This window comes from Bufo gargarizans, chromosome 5 (assembly GCF_014858855.1).
Source record: "Bufo gargarizans isolate SCDJY-AF-19 chromosome 5, ASM1485885v1, whole genome shotgun sequence".
In the NCBI taxonomy this organism is placed as follows: domain Eukaryota; kingdom Metazoa; phylum Chordata; class Amphibia; order Anura; family Bufonidae; genus Bufo; species Bufo gargarizans.
Window position 1 is genome coordinate 53,451,887 of NC_058084.1, and position 16,545 is coordinate 53,468,431.

The 16,545-nt window shown below is 46.1% G+C and overlaps 1 protein-coding gene across 1 annotated transcript in view; it reads left to right on the top strand.

Moving 5' to 3' along the window:
- Positions 1-16,545, top strand: part of TAF2 (TATA-box binding protein associated factor 2) — a 124,715-nt gene that overhangs the window by 12,673 nt on the left and 95,497 nt on the right. The window contains exons 5-7 of the mRNA XM_044295370.1: positions 7,842-7,983; positions 9,131-9,362; positions 15,765-15,949. Of these exons, the coding sequence (XP_044151305.1) occupies positions 7,842-7,983; positions 9,131-9,362; positions 15,765-15,949 (559 nt within the window). The remainder of the gene's footprint in view (positions 1-7,841; positions 7,984-9,130; positions 9,363-15,764; positions 15,950-16,545) is intronic.

Consider the following 16,545-nt stretch of genomic DNA (forward strand, 5'->3'; position numbering starts at 1 on the left):
CCGGAGATACGCGACCTGACACGCTGATCGTAACTAACAAACAGGAACACAGCTGAGATCAGACAAGTGTCTGGCTGTGGGAGCGTGGAAGAGGGTACGCTGAGCTCGCAGGATACCGGCTCTATTACTCAGCGGAACGGTGTCTAGAGCGATCACTCCGAAAGGCAGAGTCCTCTTGCTTTTGACTGTGCAGCAGCACCAACACACAGCACCGGCAACCAGCTACAAACAAGCTGACTTCGCTAGGACCCAACAAGACAGCGCTGTTATAAGTGAGTAAAGCGGGACGCCGCAATAACGCTCACCTAAGGATTAACTGAACTGTCCCTGTACTCAGGAATTATCTTCACAGGAACGGACAGTTACCTAGTACTTTTATTTTTATACTTTCCACAGTATATGTGACTTTTAGAGACTTTTAGTCTATATGGGATTTAGTGATTTTAGTTGAGACATTACCATGATGTTTTAATATTGCATTTGATCGTCATATCTTAGAAGTGTGTATTGTTTTATAATAATATTTTATATTTATTAGTGATTTAAGATATTTTACCAATATTATAATAAACATATGGTAGTCCATGAATTAGAGTGCCCAGTATATATTTATTTGAATGAAAAAAAAGTCGTTTTGGTGTCCGCCTGGCCGTGCGGAGCCAAACGGATCCGTCCTGAATTACAATGCAAGTCAATGGGGACGGATCCATTTGACGTTGACACAATATGGTGCAATTGCAAACGGATCCGTCCCCCATTGACTTTTAATGTAAAGTCAGGAGTCCCTTAATACCATCGGATCGGAGTTTTCTCCAATCCGATGGTATATTTTAACTTGAAGCGTCCCCATCACCATGGGAACGCCTCTATGTTAGAATATACTGTCGGATATGAGTTACATTGTGAAACTCAGATCCGACAGTATATTCTAACACAGAGGCGTTCCCATGGTGATGGGGACGCTTCAGGTTAGAATATACTAAAAAACTGTGTACATGACTGCCCCCTGCTGCCTGGTAAGTGACAGATCATTAGGCAATGCGCCGCACAGACCTGTCACTTACCAGTAGGAGGAGCTCCCGGCCGGACACAGACATCGCAGCTCGCAGGTAAGTATGATGCTTCTACAAATTGCTAAGTAACCATGGCAACCGGGACTGCAGTCATGTACACAGTTCTTTTAGTATATTCTAACCTGGAGCGTCCCCATCACTATGGGAACGCCTCTGTGTTAGAATATTAGAATATACTGTCGGATCTGAAAAAGCTTTTATGCAGACAGATCTTCGGATCCGTCTGTATGAAAGTAACCTACGGCCACGGATCACGGACACGGATGCCAATCTTGTGTGCATCCGTGTTCTTTCACGGACCCATTGACTTGAATGTGTCCGTGAACCGTTGTCCGTCAAAAAAATAGGACAGGTCATATTTTTTTGACGGACAGGATACACGGATCACGGTCTCGGCTGCAAAACGGTGCATTTTCCGTTTTTTTTTTTTTTCCACGGACCCATTGAAAGTCAATGGGTCCGCGAAAAAAAACGGACAACGGCCACGGATGCACACAACGGTCGTGTGCATGATGCCTTAGTCTGATGCTCCATAGGTTCAAAAAACGATGTTTTAAGCGCCATCAGCGCTATCTTGCCGGTCAGCTTGAAGTCAAGAGGGCCCCCTAACCGTCCCCTCTCTTGTTAGATTGACCGCCTGCAGTGCGGCCGGGATCGCATAAGTTTCGCGCATGCGCAGTGCACCGCTGGAACCCGGCTAACAGCGACAGCCGTAGGCTGGATCGCACCTTACCAAGGAGCGCACTGCGCATGCGCGAGATTTATGCGATCCTGGCCGCACTGTAGGCTGTCAATCTAACAAGAGAGGAAGAAAAGGAACATCCCTCGGCGCAAGGAACCAACCTTGCGCCGAGGGATGTTCCTTTTCTTCCTGTCATTTTAATCCTCCGTGTGGGCCTAGGCACGCTTATCCGAGGACATCTACATCTGTGGCTGCATACCAACCTTCATATTGGGGATTAAATAATCTCCCACATGCCTACAATAGCATTGTGCCTATAATTGCGCAACCCTGTAAGGTGAGCCTCCCAAGTTGGGATTTAATCCGAATTTCCAAACGTTTTTACCCTATGGTGCGCCCTCTCTCTTTTTTTTACACAGTAAACAACTTGCCTTTATACGTAATCTAACAAGAGAGGGGACGGTTAGGGGGCGGGCTTACCTTGACTTGAAGCAAGGAAGCCGCTGCCCTCTTGACTTCAAGCTGACCGTCAAGATAGCGCTGATGGCGCTTAAAACATCGGGCCAGATTTATCACGACTCTGACAGCTCACTCCACTTTCACATATGGCTAAAGTCAGTTTTAGCCAAGTCAGATTTATGATCGCCCCTTTAAGACTGTAATAAATGTGGTTTGACGGTAGCAGTTTATCCGTCAGTAAGCAGCTTTACAAAAGTCGCACGTTTTTATGAAAAAGTCGCATGTTCTATTAAAAAGTCTCATAAGATAAGCATGGTCCTCACTGGAGTGAAGTTGCGACTTTTTTGCGACTTTTTTGCGACTTTTTAAAAAAGTCCCAATAGTAAATCTGTCTAGAGATTCATTTACATGCCACTTTCAGAAAACTGGCGAGCATAGTGCAGAGCAGAAAAAAGTCGCAAATTTGTGCGCAGTTTTAGCCTTTGGGACTTTTTTGCGACTTTTCCACTCCACAAAAGTGACTTTGCCTAATGATATATCTGGCCCATCGTTTTTTGAACCTATGGAGCATCAGACTAACCAATCAAACATATGATTAACAACAGACTGGGGGCTACTACAGTGGCGGAAATAATTATTTGACCCCTCACTGATTTTGTAAGTTTGTCCAATGACAAAGAAATGAAAAGTCTCAGAACAGTATCATTTCAATGGTAGGTTTATTGTAACAGTGGCAGATAGCACATCAAAAGGAAAATCGAAAAAATAACTTTAAATAAAAGATAGCAACTGATTTGCATTTCATTGAGTGAAATAAGTATTTGAACCCTCTAACAAAAAAAGACTTAATACTTGGTGGAAAAACCCTTGTTTGCAAGCACAGAGGTCAAACGTTTCTTGTAATTGATGACCAAGTTTGCGCACATTTTAGGAGGAATGTTGGTCCACTCCTCTTTGCAGATCATCTCTAAATCCCTAAGGTTTCGAGGCTGTCTCTGTGCAACTCTGAGCTTGAGCTCCCTCCATAGGTTTTCGATTGGATTAAGGTCCGGAGACTGACTAGGCCACTCCATGACCTTAATGTGCTTCTTCTTGAGCCACTCCTTTGTTGCCTTTGCTGTATGTTTTGGGTCATTGTCGTGCTGGAACACCCATCCACGACCCATTTTCAGTTTCCTGGCAGAGGGAAGGAGGTTGTCGCTCAGGATTTCACGATACATGGCTCCGTCCATTTTCCCGTTTATGCGAATAAGTTGTCCTGTGCCCTTAGCAGAAAAACACCCCCAAAGCAAAATGTTTCCACCCCCATGCTTGACGGTGGGGACGGTGTTTTGGGGGTCATAGGCAGCATTTTTCTTCCTCCAAACACAGCGAGTTGAGTTAATGCCAAAGAGCTCTATTTTGGTCTCATCAGACCACAGCACCTTCTCCCAGTCACTCTCTGAATCATTCAGGTGTTCATTGGCAAACTTCAGACGGGCCTGCACATGTGCCTTCCTGAGCAGGGGGACCTTGCGAGCCCTGCAGGATTTTAATCCATTGCGGTGTAATGTGTTTCCAATGGTTTTCTTGGTGACTGTGGTCCCTGCTAATTTGAGGTCATTAACTAACTCCTCCCGTGTAGTTCTAGGATGCTTTTTCACCTTTCTCAGAACCATTGACACCCCACGAGGTGAGATCTTGCGTGGAGCCCCAGAGCGAGGTCGATTGATGGTCATTTTGTGCTCCTTCCATTTTCGAACAATCGCACCAACAGTTGTCACCTTCTCTCCCAGCTTCTTGCTAATGGTTTTGTAGCCCATTCCAGCCTTGTGCAGGTCTACAATTTTGTCTCTGACATCCTTGGACAGCTCTTTGGTCTTTCCCATGTTGGAGAGTTTGGAGTCTGCTTGATTGATTGATTCTGTGGACAGGTGTCTTTTATACAGGTGACTAGTTAAGACAGGTGTCCTTAATGAGGGTGACTAATTGAGTAGAAGTGTCTAACCACTCTGTGGGAGCCAGAACTCTTAGGCCCCTTTCACACGGGCGAGATTTCCGTGCGGGTGCGATGCGTGAGTTGAACGCACTACACCCGCACTGAATCCTGACCCATTCATTTCTATGGGGCTGTTCACATGAGCGGTGATTTTCACGCATCACTTATGCGTTGCGTGAAAATCGCAGCATGTTCTATATTCTGCGTTTTTCACGTAACGCAGGCCCCATAGAAATGAATGGGGTTGCGTGAAAATCGCAAGCATCCGCAAGCAAGTGCGGATGCGGTGCGATTTTCACGCATGGGTTCTAGGTGACAGTCTATTCACTGTATTATTTTCCCTTATAACATGGTTATAAGGGAAAATAATAGCATTCCGACTACAGAATGCTTAGTATAATGGTGCTGGGAGGGTTAAAAAAAATAAAAAAGTTAACTCACCTTATCCCCATGATCGCCTAGTTCCCGGTCGGTCTCTTCTTTAGCTGTGGCTAAAGGACCTTTGGTGATGTCAGATCACATGCTCCATCACCATGGTGATGGACCATGTGATTGGAGCATGTGATCTGACATCACCAAAGGTCATTCAGCCCAAGCCCACAGCTAGAGAAGAGACCGACCGGGAACTACACGATCTTGGGGATAAGGTGAGTTAACGTTTTTATTTTTTTTTAACCCTTCCAGCACTATTATACTAAGCATTCTGTATTCAGAATGCTATTATTTTCCCTTATAACCATGTTATAAGGGAAAATAATAGAATCTTCAGAACATCAATCCCAAGCCCGAACTTCTGTGAAGAAGCTCGGGTCTGGGTACCAAACATGCGCGATTTTTCTCACGCGAGTGCAAAACGCATGACAATGTTTTGCACTCGCGCGGAAAAATCGCGGGTGTTTCCGCAACGCACCCGCACATTTTTCCGCAACGCCCGTGTGAAACCAGCCTTAATGGTTGGTAGGGGTTCAAATACTTATTTCACTCAATGAAATGCAAATCAGTTGCTATCTTTTATTTAAAGTTATTTTTTCGATTTTCCTTTTGATGTGCTATCTGCCACTGTTACAATAAACCTACCATTGAAATGATACTGTTCTGAGACTTTTCATTTCTTTGTCATTGGACAAACTTACAAAATCAGTGAGGGGTCAAATAATTATTTCCGCCACTGTATGAGGTACTGCTGGCGGTTTTATATGCGTTTTTTAGGTGACAGGTTCCCTTTAACTGTAAAAAAGTAATGGGGGTCAGAATATGGCGATGAAAAGACAAAAGTAAATTTTTTCCAAAGCTTTTTTTTTCCAGTATTAAAACACAAGAAAAACTATATACAAACCGGATTCCAAAAAAGTTGGGACACTATACAAATCGTGAATAAAAACTGAATGCAATGATGTGGAGATGGCAAATGTCAATATTTTATTTGTAATAGAACGTAGATGACAGATCAAACGTTTAATCCGAGTAAATGTATCATTTTAAAGGAAAAATACGTTGATTCAAAATTTCACGGTGTCAACAAATCCCCAAAAAGTTGGGACAAGTAGCAATAAGAGGCTGGAAAAAGTAAATTTGAGCATAACGAAGAGCTGGAAGACCAATTAACACTAATTAGGTCAATTGGCAACATGATTGGGTATAAAAAGAGCTTCTCAGAGTGGCAGTGTCTCTCAGAAGCCAAGATGGGTAGAGGATCACCAATTCCCACAATGTTGCGCAGAAAGATAGTGGAGCAATATCAGAAAGGGGTTACCCAGCGAAAAATTGCATCTATCATCATCAACTGTGCATAACATCATCGGAAGATTCAGAGAATCTGGAACAATCTCTGTGCGTAAGGGTCAAGGCGGTAAAACCATACTGGATGCCCGTGATCTCCGGGCCCTTAAACGACACTGCACCACAAACAGGAATACTACTGTAAAGGAAATCACAGAATGGGCTCAGGAATACTTCCAGAAACCATTGTCAGTGAACACAATCCACCGTGCCATCCGCCGTTGCCAGCTGAAACTCTACAGTGCAAAGAAGAAGCCATTTCTAAGCAAGATCCACAAGCTCAGGTGTTTTCACTGGGCCAGGGATCATTTAAAATGGAGTGTGGCAAAATGGAAGACTGTTCTGTGGTCAGACGAGTCACGATTCGAAGTTCTTTTTGGAAATCTGGGACGCCATGTCATCCGGACCAAAGAGGACAAGGACAACCCAGGTTGTTATCAACGCTCAGTTCAGAAGCCTGCATCTCTGATGGTATGGGGTTGCATGAGTGTGTGTGGCATGGGCAGCTTGCATGTCTGGAAAGGCACCATCAATGCAGAAAAATATATTCAGGTTCTAGAACAACATATGCTCCCATCCAGACGTCATCTCTTTCAGGGAAGACCCTGCATTTTTCAACAAGATAATGCCAGACCACATTCTGCATCAATCGCAACATCATGGCTGCGTAGGAGAAGGATTCGGGTACTGAAATGGCCGGTCTGCAGTCCAGATCTTTCACCTATAGAGAACATTTGCCGCATCATAAAGAGGAAGGTGCAACAAAGAAGGCCCAAGACGATTGAACAGTTAGAGGCCTGTATTAGACAAGAATGGGAGAGCATTCCTATTTCTAAACTTGAGAAACTGGTCTCCTCGGTCCCCAGACGTCTGTTGAGTGTTGTAAGAAGAAGGGGAGATGCCACACAGTGGTGAAAATGGCCTTGTCCCAACTTTTTGGGGATTTGTTGACACCATGAAATTCTGATTCAACATATTTTTCCCTTAAAATGGTACATTTTCTCAGTTTAAACTTTTGTTCCGTGATTTATGTTCTATTCTGAATAAAATATTAGAAGTTGGCACCTCCACATCATTGCATTCAGTATTTATTTACGATTTGTATAGTGTCCCAACTTTTTTGGAATCCGGTTTGTAAATATGGTATAGTTATAATCACACTGACCCAGAGAATGAAGGGCATGGGTCAATTTTACCACACAGTGAATGGCGTAAGAACAAAACCCATGGCAGGATTGTTTCTCTTTCCAATTCCACCACATTTAGAGTTGTTTTTCCAGTAACATGTCCAGCAAAAGAAATGCCCTTATTGAGCTATGTGAATGGAAAAATAAAAAAAGTTATGGCTCAGGAAAGTCGGGGAGTAAAAATGAAATTGCAAAAATGGAAAATCGCCCGCTTATTTAATATATAATATATTTTTTTGGGCTACCAAAATATTTTTTGCATCATGGTTTTCCTGGGCTGTTTTCCAGGACTGACCAGGCAAGAATATCCGCCCAGTGGATTCTTCTTCCTGTTCTTCTCTCATGGAGTTTGTATGATCTCCCTGTGTTTGCGTGGGTTTCCTCCGGGTTCTCCAGTTTCCTCCCGCAGTCCAAAGACACACTGATAGGGAACTTAGATTGTGAGCCCCATTGGGGAGAGAGCGATGCTAATGTCTGTAAAGCGCTGCAGAATATGTCAGCGCTATATAAGTGCGTAAAATAAATAAATAATACATTCAAAACAGTTTTCTCTGAAATGCCGCAGCGTTCGCAGAACCCAATCAATATTGTAATCTGACACGTTTCTTTGACATGTTAAACACAGCTCAAATTCTGAGCACGGTTAACAAAGTGTTAATAACTCTTTCCTCTCAACCTTTCAGAGTTAAAGGTGCTAAAGGTGTACATTGAGTTCTCCCTGGACCAGCCGAAAGGTGGCCTTCATTTTGTAGTTCCCAATGTGGAAGGAAGTATGGCGGAGAGAGGGGCTCATGTCTTTTCCTATGGATACCAGAATTCCACCAGGTACATATATCTTGCATTTGAGATTTGGAAAACCACTTAGATCACCTCAATATCTAAAATTCAACAACAACAACAACTCCCCAAAAGATTTGGGATCCGACCTCTGGAGCTCTCACCATTACCGAGAATGTGGATTCTTAGTCCTTGGTCTTGGCTAGAGAGAAGGACAATTATGTGCTGTCACTCTGCATGACATTAGAAACAACAGAATTAAGCACCCCATACCGTTTTTATAACTTGTCTGATTGATTGGCCAGTTGTACAGGCCGCAAAAATACACTTGTGTGCATGAGCCCTTATAGGAGTTTTCCCACTAGTATGAGTGGTAGAAATGCTTCAATCCTTTAAGCCTCCATGCCACAGATTTGTGTTATGGGGGAGCCATGTGTAAGATCAACTGGAGAAGCCCCCATGACCTTATATGTTCCCTCCTTTTCAGTGTAGGCAACAATGCTTTGAAAGATTATTGCTACTGCGAGTCAGGCCGACTTGGACTACAAGTTTAATTTAGTGTGAGCAGCCTCACCCTTCTCCATTTATTTTTGGTCTTTTTGTCTCTTTTTTTTTTTTTTTTTTTTTTTTGTGGGTAGACCTTGGTGCCCTATTCCCCCTCCCCCACCCATCCTCTTTCCCTACTATCACACCGTCTTCTCTTCACCTCTCCATTTCCTCTCCAACTCTTCCCCCCCACCAGTGGCCTAGCCAGCCACCTTCCCTTGTACTCTGACTATCCCCAATCACGCTCCTTTTTTTTCCTATTTTTATGCACAAAAAAGGTGATTAGCAGCGGTGCAGGGTCTTGGATCCCCATGATCTAATATTGATGACCTAAGTCCCAGAAATCCCCTTTAAGTCACCCCCCAAACAACACCTGTTTTTACTCATTTAAGTTTATATTTTACAAATACATACATGGTACCGACGCATTAACACATTGAACAATGAGGCCATTAGGTTCACTTGTAGAAGCTGCGTGGCTGAAAACCTGCATTACAAAACCGTGGCAATTTGTGGTAAAATGCATACCTTTTTTATCATCACATAAACGTAAAAAAGTGCACAACAACTATGAAAGAAGCACCCGATATGACCTCCGCCTCACTGTGTCCTTGTGATGAATTCTTTGTGTGTCATTTTCACCTTTTAGGTTCTGGTTTCCTTGTGTCGACTCCTTTTCAGAACTGTGCACCTGGAAGTTGGAGTTTACAGTAGATGCGTCCATGGTGGCCGTGTCTAATGGAGATCTTGTGGAAACTGTTTACACACACGACATGAGGAAGAAGATCTTTCATTACACGCTCCCTATCCCAACTGCATCTCCAAACATTTCTCTTGCCGTGGGGCCCTTTGAAATTCTCGTAGACCCTTATATGCATGAGGTAATTATGGTTTATTATGCCTATTTAGCTTTGATCTCTTTAAATAGGTTTTCCACTTTTCCATTAATAAAGCTTATTCAAAGTTCTGTACCTTTTATGAGTCTACTTTTTCAATTCTTGATCTCTGCTTGCTGTCAGTGGATAAAAATCATTCATTTACAAAGGCTGAAATCTTGGCCTGATCAAGCTTCGCTGACGCAAGTACATGGCTCATAACAGGATAGAGCTCTGGAACACTCATGGGGGGTTGTGCAACCCCTTTCTCTTTCGTTCAACCATAATGTGGATTTACACTGCCCGATAAATGGGCAGATTATCGGGAGCGAATGTTACTGCGAACGCCCGTTCCCGAAAACCTGCTCGTCTAAATGAGCCTCCGATCACCTGATGAACAAATGAAATGCTCGTTCATCGGGCGATCTTGTCGTTTGTGCAGGCACTTAGATTATCGTTTCTGGGCAGTAGATCGTGCTCACTAAATATCGATCTGCAGCCCAGAAACAATGATTCTGTATGAGGATGAGTGATCGCAATAGCGACTTCTTGTCCTCGTACTGGGAAGGAGATCGCTGAATGTAAATGCAGTGGTTTCCTTCATTGAACAAGCAGCCGACTGCTGCTGCTGTACATCGGAGCATCTAAAGCCGCCTTTACACTGGGAATGGAGAGACGGTTCCGCACTCCAGGTGGGAGGCAACGGTCTGACCCCAGCAAATATGCATAGGTCACATTGATTTGAATTGGACTATGCATGATAGTTGCCGTGCAGTAACGTGTCTTCACATTCAATTTCAAATTGGGCAGAAGAGAGCAGGGGTAGCACAGCCACTTTTAGTCAGGGTAGGTCCTTCGTGTCTGGGGTTTGTATGATGGCTCCAGTTACTGGTAGAACAATATGGGATAAATATGTAAAATATATCCCAATTTTTTTTTTTTTTATCCTATTAACCCAAATAGAACTAAATGTGAAAACAACTTTTCTTGCTCGTCTCATTGGGGGACACAGGACCATGGGTATAGCTGCCACTCGGAGGCGACACTAGGCTGAAAAGTTCTAACTCCTCTCCTGCAGGCTATACCCCCTCCAGCCTGGAGAGAGCATATCAGTTTTTAGCTTAGTGTCGTAGGAGGCAGACCTCCCTGCCTTTGCAGGGCGGCTTACTTTTATTTATCTTTTCCTTTTTAGGTTTGGGGAAACAGAGTAGCCTAGCCACTCTGTCTACCCCGGGAGCAAGGCCGGTGTCGGAATCCCTCACTGCTCGCTCTTCCCAAGAAACAAAAGCGGACCAGAGCAGCCCAGCTCCCCTGTTTCCCGCCAGCCAAGGGGTCACCTGAATCCGGCGAGACCCTCCGCCATTCCAGTCCCCTGCCACTTCAGGTGCCAGGGGCTGAAGAGGTGACCCTGCTGGTACTCTGAGAAAGGGTGAAGAGAAGAGGATGAAGATGGGGTGAGTAGTCCGGATTGGGTAAGTATCCTCCTCCCATTCCCCCTGGTCACCTCATCATAAAATGGAGGACATTTTTCTTCAAAGTGGGCCATTCCCTGGTGAGGGACCCACATTACCTCAGTCCCCAATGTAGGTTTTGGGCTTCTGTCCATATCTGGGGCCTGGGTTCACCTATCTAGTTATTTAATTCCGGATATTCGTTCCGGCCTGCGGGGTCTGCGTCCGCTATCTAAAGGGCGCATTTCTAGCATTCTACAGCCTCACGTTATCCGGCCTGCGGGGTGAGCTCCCGCGGCCGGTATGCAAACAGGGCGCTTGAGAGCGCCGCTCCGGACACTCCGCTTCCCGGCCGGCTATTTGTTCGGCCGGGCGCCGAAAATTTAGGCCCCGGCCTCTCTTCGGGCCTACCGGTACTCGGCCCGTGCTTTTTTTTTTTTTTGCGGCTACGGGATGGGTTCCCGCGGCAGGTGGACGCGAGTGGACACATCCGCCCACCGATCCAAGTCTCTCTGTGGTAGCGTCCCCTTTCTGCAGGTCAAATACCTTAAGTTTAGGAAATTTAACCCCTTCCTGCCTCTTATTCATTTAGCGGGGGCATCACAGGTAGTCCTGCCCCCCTCAGTCCACATCACCGCAGGTCCACCCTGATGGTGGGGTATGGGACTGGGCCCATGTCCTATCTGGACATCTGGACAGTGGAGGATTGCTCACAGTTTCCCAATCCGCCCTCCGAGGCCGTTTGGTTGATAAAGGACACATGAAGAACTCCCAGACCACCCTTCTGGGTCGTCTGGTTCATATGCGCCACCACCTGTGCAATCTAGTGGAGGACCTCTGTAACTCCCCAATCCGCACTACGGTCCACCTGCGCAAATCCAGGGGAGCACAGCTGAAGGATTCCCAATCCGCCTGCTGAGGCCGTTTGGTTGATTATACTCCACCTGCACGAATCCAGGGGAGCACACCTGAAGGTTTCCCAATCCGCCCTACGGGGCCGTTTGGTTGATTATACTCCACCTGCATGAATCCAGGGGAGCACATCTGAAGAATTCCCAATCCGCCCGCTGAGGCCGTTTGTTTGATTATACTCCACCTGCACAAAGCCAGGGGGAGCACAGGCTAAGGATTCCCAATCCGCCCTCTGAGGCCGTTTGGTTGATTATACTCCACCTGCACAAAGCCAGTGGAGCACAGCTGAAGAAGGATTCCCAATCCACCCTCCTGGGTCATTTGGTTGATAATCCACCTGCGCAATCCAACGGAGGACCTCTGGAACTTCCCAATCCACCCTCATGTGTCGTGGGTTGATTTAAGTACCGCCCACACAATCCCGTGAGTGGTCATGTAGAGATGCCAATTCCACCTCCTGGGTGGTTTGATTGTTATATCACCACCGACACAGCCTGCAACTGCCATGGCTAGATGCTGAGAGGTAGAGCTGCGCACGAGCGGGTCAGAGCAGGACACTTCCTCCTCGGTCTCCTCCACACCTCCACCCTTCCTCATTAGGGAACAGGGGATCAGTTCTGCGGACTCCGATATTAATCCAGTTTAATCTTCTATGATTGCATCCATACTACCAGCAGTACTGATTGTATGCATTACTACTGGAACTTACCTTTTGTATTCCCTCCTTCCACAGGTGGACTGACTGCACTAGCACTGGTCAGTGCCGGCTATTCTCGTCCCCCCTTTCCGTAGTCGACGGATTTGCTGTTCCACTGGGTACGGTACTGGCATTATGCATTAGCATCTCTCATAGGAGGCGTTATGGCATTATCGCGGGTGGAAGTGTTTACCGTAAGCATTACCCCCTTACATAGGTGGAGGAATTTCTCTTCCCACCGGGTACAGGACTAATCATATGCATTACCCCCTTCCATAGGGCCATAATTCTCTACCATTGGGGTCAATTCCTGCTGGGTGCATTACTCCCTGCCATAGGTTAGGTACTTGCGCTAACTCAGGATACAGTGCTTCCTATATATTTTTCTACCTTTCATAGGTGGAGTAATTGCACTTCCATTGAGAGCAGTGCTTACAGTAGGTGTTACCCCCTCCATAGGAGGGGTTATTACACTACCGTTGGATACGGTTCTGATTATTTCGCTACCTTCCTTCCTTGACGGAGGATTGCGCTACCACTGAATATTATTCAACGGTCGTGGCATTACCCCTTCTGAAACTAGCAGGAAATCTCTGAGCATTTATGCATGCTTTAATCAACGAAGCCACGACACTAGATACCTTGGTTTCCTTCACAGGTGGGCCACCACTCTTCCTTATTAGGTGGGGGTGTTTTGCTAGCATTCTGTAATGGCTACTACGGCGTGTTCTTCTAAGCAGGGGAAGTTTTCACATTAGGGCCGGAGACCGAACTCGCGGCAGTGGACAGCCCCCCTCAGATAGGGGTTCTACCCTGGCACTGCTTCGGCGGTTGCTCCTGTTCTGCCCCCTTTTTAGACGGAGTGCCTCAGGATGACTCTACTTGACTGAGATGGCACGGTGCCATGCTACTTCTGGGTGTCCTTAGGCCTCTCCCTCAGTTTTACGCTGGAGGAGCATGCTGTAGCTCTTACTGTACAAGGGGTATTTGCACCTCCACTACATGTTAGGGTTCCTACTGCACAGTTCCTTCGTCAGACGGCGGTTTCTTCTGACTCTGGAATTTGTATCCTCTACGGTGTTGCTGGAGTATGGCGTTTGCGTTACTCTGGTGGCTTCCCTTGCATGGGCTCCTCCTCAGGCGGCGTCTTACATTACCAAGAGATTCTGTAAAGTGCCAGTCTCTGATGGCAATGGGCTTTTCCCTGGCCTCTTAATGGTCTTCATTTCTGTTAATCGTCCGTTGCTCTGACAACTGTTGTTCTTGTGTTGTCAACTCGGACTTTGCATTGGCGTAAATGCCATAGCTATCAGCACCTTACTTTCGGTGCGCTCTACTGGGTAGCTTAGTCCCTGCAGCACTCGTCTACCACTACAGTGATACCTTCCTTCAGATATGATTACTTCTGTGTCACCTCAAGCCGATGGTGGTCATTCCATTCACTGCTCATTCTGGGGGTGGACTACGGGTCCCCACACGCCGGGCTGAACGGGTGTCTGTCACGCCTTGCCACCACTGGTAGGGGTTTCGTTCCTAGAACGGAACACCCCTTTTCTTTCCTGTCCTTCCTCTAGCTGGATGGCTGACCATCTTTCCCTTCGGTCTACTCGACCGGTAGCAATGGGTTATATAGCTATGGAATCCGGGATCTATTTTTTTCCATGGAGAGTATTCTCTTACCTTGGTCATCTGCCCTTCCGGGCAGTGTCTACGTATGGTCAATATATGTCACTTATGGGCTTTCCATCACCGGTGATGCTCACATCATTTTTTTTTTTTTTTTCTTTTTTTGCTTCTACCTTTATCCGAGGTATTGGTTCTTTGGCCTGCAGTTGGGCATGCCTGGCTCAGGAATTTTTTTCTCAGTAGTTTCTCAAGCAGCTTCTCTTGCTAGAAGTCTCACCACAAGCCTGATAGCTCTAGGGGCATTAGTCTACCAATTTACCACTTCCTAAGGGGTGTTCTTTTACCCAGAGGAGGATCCTGCGGACCTGGATTTTGGTTCCGCTTCCACAGTTGTGGCCAGCAACTGGCTTCGTCCCAACGATCTGTAGATCGCTGGAGGCGTTTCAGGGACAAACAAGCCCTCCCTCTGGGACTTCTTTTTCTTTTTATTTCTAGGAAGGCGGCATTCTGGGTGGCGGGATGTTCCATCCGGCGGCTTTCCGAGTTAATATCGCCTTCTTGTACGTCCATTTGTCATTTGCATCAGGCAGTGCTACGCCCAGTATCTTCTTTCTTGCAAAAGGTTGCCGCTTTCTAGGTCATCTCAGACATGGTTTTCTCTTCTTTCTCCCTAGTATTTTTAAGGGCGGGCTCTCCATCAGCCATCCATTTTGGCCTCTGAGATTTGCTAGTCCATATCTAGCGCGTTCCGCTGTGTGGACTTTTACCTGGTTCTCTTGGAAATACTTCCAACGGGATGTTTTTTCCTGGGATGTCTGCCTGACTGTTACTTCTTAGCGGAGTTATGGCCTGCCCGACCAGCGGTCGGCACTTCTTGGGTTCATCTACTCCAGGCATTGCTTCTAGAAGGCAGCGTCTTGGTCTTCCGGCTAGTTCACTGGGTTTTCCGGGGGCTTTCCTAGACATCGACTGTTGCTGCTCCAGGCGGCAAGATCTTGCAGGCGGCAGCGGATTACGCATCCTCGAGGGCGTCTTTTCTCCATGGGTGTGTGATTTATTTCCCTCCCCGTGGACTGCTTTAGGATGACCCACGGTCCTGTGTCCCCCAATGATACGAGCGAGAAAACTAGATTTTTGTGAACTCGCCTGTAAAATCTTTCTCGCGTAGTTCATTGGGGGACACAGCTCCCACCCAGTATTCTGTTTGCCGCAAATAATGGCGGTTGGTGGGCCAGTATGGTCCTTAGTTCTGGTTTAATCCGACTGACGTTTGTCAGTTATTGGTTGTTAACTGTATGTGTTTTTTTTTTTTTTTCCCTCCTACTCCTATTGCTTGGGCACAAACTGATATGCTCTCTCCAGGCTGGAGGGGGTATAGCCTGCAGGGGAGGAGTTATCACTTTTCAGCCTAGTGTCACCTCCTAGTGGCAGCAAGCAGCTATACCCACGGTCCTGTGTCCCCCAATGAACTACGCGAGAAAGAGATTTTACAGGTGAGATTTCACCAAAATCTAGTTTTTCAATTGGCATTACTAAAATGTATGTTCTCATCCTATGCTTTTATAGCACATAAGCAGAATATATCGCAAGTGATTGCAGTGGTCACCGCAACTTCCAAAGGGTTCATTGAAGAGGAGGCCTCACTGGTGCTGAGCCCTCTCCAGTACAGGTGTGTTCCCATTTTCTCCAGGCTCTTATATTGCTTTTTTTTTCCCCTTCCAGGTGACTCACTTCTGTTTACCACAGCTGCTGCCGCTTCTGAAGCACACAACTTCTTACCTCCATGAGGTGTTTGAGTTTTACGAGGAGATTCTTACCTGCCGATACCCTTATTCCTGTTTCAAGACTGTGTTTGTAGATGAAGCCTATATCGAGCTCACCACTTATGCATCAATGAGTATTTTCAGGTGATTCCTTCCCCCCCCCCAGTGATCATGCATTTATTACCTATCCTGTGCATAGATGATAAATGTTGTTGTTTTTATATGAAAACCCCTTTAATAACTTTTTAGCTTACCTGAATTTATCCAGTACAGTTTTAAAGGGGTTCTCCAAGAGTATAAAATGTCCCCTCATGTGCCGGGTACCCCACATGGAATATACTTACCCCTCTCCCGGCGCCGCTCCTGGTTCCCACACCGCCGCTGCTGCTTCTCCCTGCACACAGATGAAAACATCCGGTGTCGGGGGGAGCAGCCAATGGTGGACGGGGACGAGCCTTCCTAGTGTCATCTGCGATGCTAGCCCCCTCCCACCATTGGCTGCTCCCCGCCCGACACCGGATGTTTTCATCTGTATGCAGGGAGAAGCAGCAGCGGAGACCGGGGTAAGTATATTCCATGTGGGGTGCCCGGCACATGAGGAGACATTTTATACTCTTGGAGAACCCCTTTTATAGGGAATGTGTCATCAGAAAATTACCTATTGTTTAAATGACGTTTTTATGTTAAACACATTTTTTAAGAAGTTTTGCTGATTTTTAAAAAGAAATTCTGTCACTATA